Source organism: Drosophila takahashii, chromosome 3L (assembly GCF_030179915.1).
Source record: "Drosophila takahashii strain IR98-3 E-12201 chromosome 3L, DtakHiC1v2, whole genome shotgun sequence".
Taxonomy (NCBI): domain Eukaryota; kingdom Metazoa; phylum Arthropoda; class Insecta; order Diptera; family Drosophilidae; genus Drosophila; species Drosophila takahashii.
The window spans coordinates 19,989,475-19,997,562 of NC_091680.1; the positions used below are offsets into that span (position 1 = coordinate 19,989,475).

Consider the following 8,088-nt stretch of genomic DNA (forward strand, 5'->3'; position numbering starts at 1 on the left):
ACTAAAACATTTGAAGTGGCGAATTACTCTACCCCCAGTTGGCTTTCTAATTACATCTTTTGGGCAATCGGAGAGCAGGACACAGGCTGGAATTTTTGGATTAATCACATATCCTGGCTTACATACACATGGAGCTCCACACATTTTATTGCAAAATCCTAAGCCGTAGAACTCGCAGGAGTCAGGACATGATGTAGGACATTCTGCTCGAGTTCCATTGGCGGTGCATGCGTTCGGTGGCAATTTCCAGCAGTCAATAGGAGCAAAGAGGATTAGGAGACCCAGCAGAATCCAGTTTTCCAAGCTCCACATAGTCGTCTATTTAAATTGGATGTAAAATAATAAAGTTTCCTAATTTGTATGCCCTATTTATTTATTTCTGCGATGTTACCATCCTAATCCAAATTTTGCTAGCTTCCCTTTTTTGTTCCAGAACCGAAACTAATACGTGGAGTTAACAAACTAAAAATGTATAACTAATGGAATAGGTGAGAGGGGTATAAGTTATGACTAGACATCGGATTTGAGGTTTTTTTTTCGTTTGTAGGCTAAAAAAACTGAACAAGGGCAAATTTGCAATGATATGCCGCGTTAAAAATAATCTACATTACATGAAACAATTTTGTGTGCACTTCAAAAAATTGTTGGACTGCTCGTTTAAAAAATGTTTTTACCTTAAATTCGATGTCTAGTTATGACAATCGAGTTTCTCAGACTCCAAAATTTTGTACATTAAGTTTTTTAGTGACGAAACTTTTGGAAAAAGGGTTTCCAAGGGATAGCTAAAAAATAATTTTGTTCGAAAAGTGTCTAAAACCGCCGATCTGCGAAGGTGGCTTGCAAGTTGAGACACTTTTAAAAGTAAATCAAAGTCAATGCAAAAGTACCCCTATCTTTTAAAAACGATTAATTTGAAATAATTAGTTAGTTTTAGATTGTATCCCGTCCTTTCTTATATAACTTAGACCAATTAAGTATAGAACGGCTTTTTTATTTACAGCTCTACTTCTAATCGGTATCGAAAATATTTTAAACCAAAGTGTACCATTTACGGCGGTAGCAAACAGTCAAAATTGTGACTAAAACATTTGAAGTGATCGATAAGTTGACCCCCAGTTGGCTTTCTAACTACATCTTTCGGGCAATCGGAGAGCAGGACACAGGCTGGAATCATTGGATTAATCACATATCCTGGCTTACATACACATGGAGCTCCACACATTCGAATGCACGGTCCTATGCCGTAGAACTCGCAGGAGTCAGGACATGATGTAGGACATGCTTCTCGAGTTCCATTGGCGGTGCATGCGTTCGGTGGCAATTTCCAGCAGTCAATAGGAGCAAAGAGGTGCAGGAGACCCAGCAGAATCCAGTTTTCCGAGCTCCACATTCTTGTCACTTAAAATTGGATAGTAAAATAGTAACCTTTCCAAATGTGTATGGCCTATTTATATATTTCCGCGATGCTAGCTTCTTTTTTCTGTTCCAGAAGTGAAACTAATATGTGGAGCTAACAAACTAAAAATGTGTAACTAATAGAATAGGTGAAAGGTCTGTAAGTTGGAACAGTAAAAGTTTGAAAAACTTTTAAGAAAACTAAATACTAATTTGGTTTGAAAAGTGTCAAAAAACGCCGATCTGAAAAGAGGTGTGTTAGTGGGACACTTTTAAAAGTCAATCAAAGTCACTGCAAAAGTACCCCGATCTTTTAAAAACGATTTATTTGAAATAATTAGTTAGTTAGACCAAATAAGTATAGAATGGCTTTTTCATTTACAGCTCTACTTCTAATCGGTACCGAAAAAATTTTAATCCAAAGTGTACCATTTACGGCGGTAGCAAACAGTCAAAATTGTGACCAAAACATTTGAAGTGATCGATATGTTGAACCCTAGTTGTCTTTTTAACTACATCTTTCGGGCAATCGGAGAGCAGAACACAGGCTGGAATCTTTGTATTAATCACATATCCTGGCTTACATACACATGGAGCTCCACACAGTGGAAAGCACGGTCCTAAGCTGTAGAACTCGCAGGAGTCAGGACATGATGTAGGACATTCTGCTCGAGTTCCATTGGCGGTGCATGCGTTCGGTGGCAATTTCCAGCAGTCAATAGGAGCAAAGAGAATCAGGAGACCCGGCAGAATCCAGTTTATCGAGCTCCACATACTTGTGACTTTAAACTGGATAGTAAAATAGTAACTTTTCCAAATGTGTATGGCCTATTTATTTATTTCCGCGATGCTACCATCCTAATCCAAATATTTGCTAACTTCTTTTTTCTGTTCCAGAAGCAAAACTAATAAGTGGAGCTAACAAACTAAAAATGTGTAACTAATAGAATAGGTGAAAGGTCTGTAAGTTGGAACAATAAACTTTTTTTTGTTTTATATTATTTGTTTGAAAAACTTTTAAGAAAAATAAATACAAATATGGTTTGAAAAGTGTCAAAAAACGCCGATCTGAAAAGAAGTGTGTTAGTTGGGACACTTTTAAAAGTCAATCAAATTCACACCAAAAGTATCCCAAACTTCAAAAACTATTATTTTTGTATAATTTATTCACAAACATTAATTGCTTTAAATTGTTTCCCGTTCCCCTCTTAAATAACTAAGACCAAATAACCATTAATCGATACTGAAAATACTTTAATCAAAGTGTTTATATCACCATTCACTGTGGTTTCGAACAGTCCTTATTCATACTAAAGCATTTGAAGTTATCGATGACTTGGTTTGGTTTCATATGTGGTGTTCTAATTACACCTTTCGGGCAATCTGAGAGCAGCACACAGGCTGGAATCTTGGCATTGATCACATATCCTGGCTTACACACACAAGGAGCTCCACATATTCTAAAACATTGTCCTGGACCGTAGTACTCGCAGGTTTCAGGACATGCTGTAGGACACTCTGTTTGAGTTCCATTGGCCGTGCAGTCAACTTGTTTCAGCTTCTGGCAATCAATAGGAGTAGCGAGGATCAGAAGACCCAGCAGAATGCAATTTTCCAAGCTCCTCATACTCGTCTATTTAGATTGTATAGTAAACTAATAACGTTTCCTAATGTGTATGTCTATTTATTCATTTCCGCGATGTTAGCATCCTAATCCAAAATTTTACAAGCTTCCCTTTTCTGTTGCAGACCCGTAACTAATAATTTATAACTAATAAAAAAAAATCAATTACGGATCGTAACAAATTTCAATTTTAGGCCATGAACCAGGAGTTGGAAATTGACACACATGTTAAAATCATGAAAAATTTTATTTTGAAGTTTAAACACCAATCCAATTTAAATTTTATTACGGGGATGAGTTTAACAACCATATTTGGAAAATTCGTTGCTTTGCGTTACACCAACAGATTTTTTAGTAAAATTAAGATTACTTTTTTTTAAAAATAAAGATTTATTATTTGAACTAATTTGGTTAACATAATGTGAAGTTAAAAGAAAAGTCTTGTTATGCCGCAAGAACATGTTTTTAAAGCATTTTATATTTTTAAACTACTGTTGTTTTGACCGCAACTGTATATTCTTAAGACTTTTTTTTGTATTATTCAAATAACTTTTGGAATAAAATTTTCCATTTTAAATTGTAACAATTGTACAAATTTTTTAATTTAATATTTTATGTTATTATTTATTTCCTTTATTTCGTTGCTTTTCTTTCAAAATTTTCCAATATCCAATGTAACCCCACGTCCTTTGGCTTGGCCGATGATGCTTGCAGTCGATGAGTGTGATGAGGATCAAAAATCCCAGCAGGATGCATATTTCCAAGCCCCACATATTCGGCTTTTAAGGCTAGGATGAAAAATAAACTATTTGAATAATGGTGGCGCTCTATATAATATTTAACTCACAAATTGTTCAAGCGAAACCAATTTGTTGCAGTCTAGAAATAAATTCGATGTAACGAACTCTTAAATTTTAAGTTAGTCAAAGGTATTAAATTTGTAAATATTGGTAATATAAAAAATACTATTTATGAGAAACGATAACTGCTATTTATAAGTTATTACTATTTATATATAAATAAATTATAACAGTATCGTGTAGTATTTTTTACTAAGCAAAAGCGATTTCCATAAATCTAAAAAATCTTGTATTCTATATAATCTTTTCGATCAACCCCCGTTGAAACTTTTATTTATTTCAATGCCTACCGAATGCGACACATTTTTGTCGCTGAAAACTTTACCTCCACTTGGCGTTGTGTGAGTTTTCTTTAATAAAATTTTAGCCAGTCTTTTCAGCTCTGCACTTACTCTGGGGCCATGTGACACGCTTACACACTGAAGCAGAAACCAACACTGATGCAGCAACACAGACATACACAAATGCAGACAAATATCTTGCAATGTTGGCGGCTGCAGACTGTCATTTGTTTACTTGTGTAAACTTTAATTAAATTCCAAAAAGACGACGACAGCCGCAGCTGGTGTAGAAGTTTCCTCCCCCTGTTGCCCCATTAAAACACCATTGCCCCGTCTAAAATGCTGCTACTGCACAATTTTAGGCCCACATTGCAATGCAATGCAGTCTGCCAGTTGCCATAATTATGAAGTCTGGGCTGACCAACCCTAACTCCAAACAGGAAAAAAATCAATACTATCGGGGGATTTGCCAACAATTACAAAAATATATAAGTAGGTAAAAAACTTAATGAAGTGATTAAACTCGAAACCCTTTTGAAAGTACATCTAAAAAATTCGGAACTATTCGAAAATGATCAACTTATTCACAATAATATAATTAAGTTACTTGAATAAGGTAAATTTTGGATAGAAAGAAATATTAATAAAATGGTAAAATATATTATTTAATAGTAACTGTAAGTAATAAATAAGATACTTAGCTTTTCTTAAATTTAAAATGTACATGTATTTTAAAAGAACACAATAATATTGTTAAGAAATATATAAATACTTGTTTGTGTTTGTATATTTTGCCCAGTGCACAAACATGCATGACTCTGAATTCACTTCGAAAATGAAAATGAAATGAAAATGCAGTCCCTGCAAATGCAACCAAATAGGTAACATCTGCCAGTCCCGACAAACCGAGTCCAAAGTACATTAACAATTGTCGAAGACAATTCATGTAAATTGGTCACCCCAACCAAAATTTAAATATTAAAGAAAACGTATAAATATAAAGTTTAAATTTTAAATAAATTAATATTAAATTGATGGTACTGGCTCTAAAAGAAACTCATGTGTGACATTTCGTCAATATTTTATATCAATAAAAAAAAGCGCAGGCTTTGTTCCCTCTTAAAATTTTTAGTAGTTCTCACAAGTAAAATGCAGAACAAAGATTTGACCAACATAATCTTTTAAACAGATTTAACACAATTTCGTACAATTTGTTAACTTTTTAAATAGTTTATTTTTAAAAGAAGTGCGACTGGTTATCATTAAAATATTTATCAACCCTCCGCAACTTAAGGTTCATAAAAACTCAAAGTAATAACAACCCCAAAAATCTCAGCTGAGTGTAAAACCCTTTTCTAAAGTCCTTTTAAATACATTTTTTTTGCCGTAGCTGTTGCGTTAATAAAGTGTTGGACAAAGGACAAAAAGTTTGCTTCCTGGCTAGACATAATTTTAGGGCTCTTTGCACTTGTGTGGGATGCCAGCCCACACCTTCTGCTAAAAAGAGCGGAAGAAAGTCCACTGGCAGCTGGTGGCAAGCCTGGAAAACATTGTCCAGCACAACCCAAATGTAATTTGTCCAGAGAAAAACGGAAAATGCGACAAAGAGCGAAAACTTGTTGGTCTGTGTTGTCCACCAACAACATTCTGTGACTGGAGGTCATTTTTGTGCATAGTTCATTACGATTGAACTGCCACAAAAGGTCCCTTATTCCCCAAACATGTGAGAAAGAAAGGTAGCTCAAACAGAAAGGGACGAAACAGGAGGCAAGGAATGAGACGGAGAATGACAATGCGACTTTTCAATGCGAAAACTTTCCATTTTAGCACACTTTTATTTAGATTTTTTAAAAGCCATTCTAATTGGGCTGCCTGATAGTCCTGCAATTCGAATGTTACAAACCAACATTTAGATTCATTTCATTTAGTGCATTTAATAAATAATGAACATTCTTGTTGATACCATTGAGACTTATTTGAAGTTCATTTATTCGTAAATTCCAATAATTAAGTATTTATTTAAAACATAATAAACAAATTACTGAGAAAGTAAAATTAAAAATGGAAGTGAATCGGAGCAGAAGAGGATTTCTTTAATTTTGAAAAATATATTATTAATAATAATTATTATAAATATAATATAATATAATAATTATTATAAATATAATATAATATAATAATTATTATAAATAATATATTTATAAGACTATTTCAAGTGTAAAAGCCTATCAATATTTATAGTATCCTTTCTACCTTTGTTGCACGGTTCAAGCTCCGGCCAAATATCATAAAGTTGCATCTTCCACCGGCCACGCCGCCTATTTTCCCTCCTGCCGGTTTTCTCGGCTCTAAATCCAATGGCCAGTATTCTCTGTCAACCTGATTAGTTTGCTTGCCAAATGAGGAGAGTGGGTGGCTGCTGCTCCTGTTGCTTCTGTGTTGTCCTTTGTCCTCAACGACTTTTCTTTTGGGCCATAAACTTTAAACTTGGAAATGCTGGCTAAGGTCGACTGTGGTGATTCCACTTCCTGGCAGCCACACAATGCCCAGTCTGTGCCCATTGCCCCCACTTTTGTGTGGGGCTCTCCTTGGCTGTTGCTGCGACCATTTTGACCGTTAAATGTTGACATTTGTGCATTTCATTGTGTATGACCTTTTGGGCGTACAACAGCAGCAACCGCTGCGGAAACGGTACACAAAGAAAATTCCTTTTCTAGATCTTTAGTCATTACCAATTGTTGAAAAAAGAAAGTATTTAACTAAAATGTCTCAAATAAAATACAACCCTAGTCAAAAAAATTTCAAAATATTTTTCCTTGTATTTTTTATGATTTTTTGAAAATAGCTATTTTTGCCGCTTTTTCTTCCTTTTCATACAAAATTTTACTGAGAGGTCTCCATTAAAAAAATCATAAAAAATACAAGGAAAAATATTTTGAAATTTTTTTTTTTGCAGTTATTATTAATTTTGATTGGGGAACAACTTTGCATCAAAACATTTTTATTTTAAGCCCCAGAAAAAAAGTTGAAAATTTGAATTTCGCAAAATTTGCTCACTTTTCAAAGGGGTCTTAATGGGTTAGGAAAATTTTTGTGTCATTTAAACGGAATTGAAGTGCTCTTTCTATAGGTGCCAAAAGTTTATATTATAAGTTCAAAATATAAGTACAGTTAACATTAACATTAGTGAAAATACTTTTGACCACCCCTGTATATGATATATGATCAAATTTATAAAAAAGTACATAACTACAGAAAAATTTCAATTTATTTTATACATTTTTTTATATTGTTTTTTTTTGGAATCTGTCTAGACACATCACTTATTTACATAAGCGTTAAATTAGTTTGTATGTATTATTTGTTTTTATTTATATTGCTTTAGGAAAAATACTGCAGTAAACAATACACTAGTTCTCAAAAAAAAGTTTGAATTTAAATTTGAAATTATTGATCCAATTTTATAGAACTTTCTTACATTTTCATATTTAGTTAAGGAACTCAATAAGTAATGAAAAACCAATAATAAATTATTTGACATCTGCCTCAAATTTTTTAATCATTTCGATTTTTTTTAGTGTGCCAGCAGTAACTCAGCTGGAGCAGCTAAAGAAGATGCAGAAGGAGCTGAATGTGGAGCAGAAGTCTGAAAGGGATGCTTCTTCCCCACTATTGTCGTCGCTTGTCTACTCATAAACTAAATGTAAATTCCACCCCTCGGTGCCAACGTGCCACCACTTTTATTGCAGTGTTTCGCTGTCACAACGGTGGAGATACGTTGCCCCTTAACCCTCTGGTGCCCCCGACCCATGCGAACTATATCCTTGGCTCCATGTGTGGCTGCTCGCATTGTTCTCGTTGTTTTTGTCAACAGGCTGCAGTGCAGCAGTGGAAACAGCAGGAACAACTCGCCTCCTTTGACTTCATT

The 8,088-nt window shown here is 34.3% G+C and overlaps 2 protein-coding genes across 2 annotated transcripts; both read right to left on the bottom strand.

The window, feature by feature from the left end:
- Positions 1-1,003: 1,003 nt before the first annotated feature.
- LOC108056007 (accessory gland protein Acp62F-like) lies at positions 1,004-2,169 on the bottom strand. The gene is made up of 2 exons (XM_070214973.1): positions 1,980-2,169; positions 1,004-1,398 (listed from the first exon to the last, which is right to left on the bottom strand). Exons 1-2 carry the CDS (start codon positions 2,167-2,169, stop codon positions 1,049-1,051), a joined length of 540 nt encoding a protein of 179 aa, XP_070071074.1. The 3' UTR covers positions 1,004-1,048.
- LOC108056005 (accessory gland protein Acp62F) lies at positions 1,751-3,055 on the bottom strand. The gene has a single exon (XM_017139609.3). The coding sequence runs from the start codon at positions 3,020-3,022 to the stop codon at positions 2,675-2,677; it is 348 nt and encodes a 115-aa protein (XP_016995098.2). The 5' UTR covers positions 3,023-3,055; the 3' UTR covers positions 1,751-2,674.
- Positions 3,056-8,088: the final 5,033 nt, after the last annotated feature.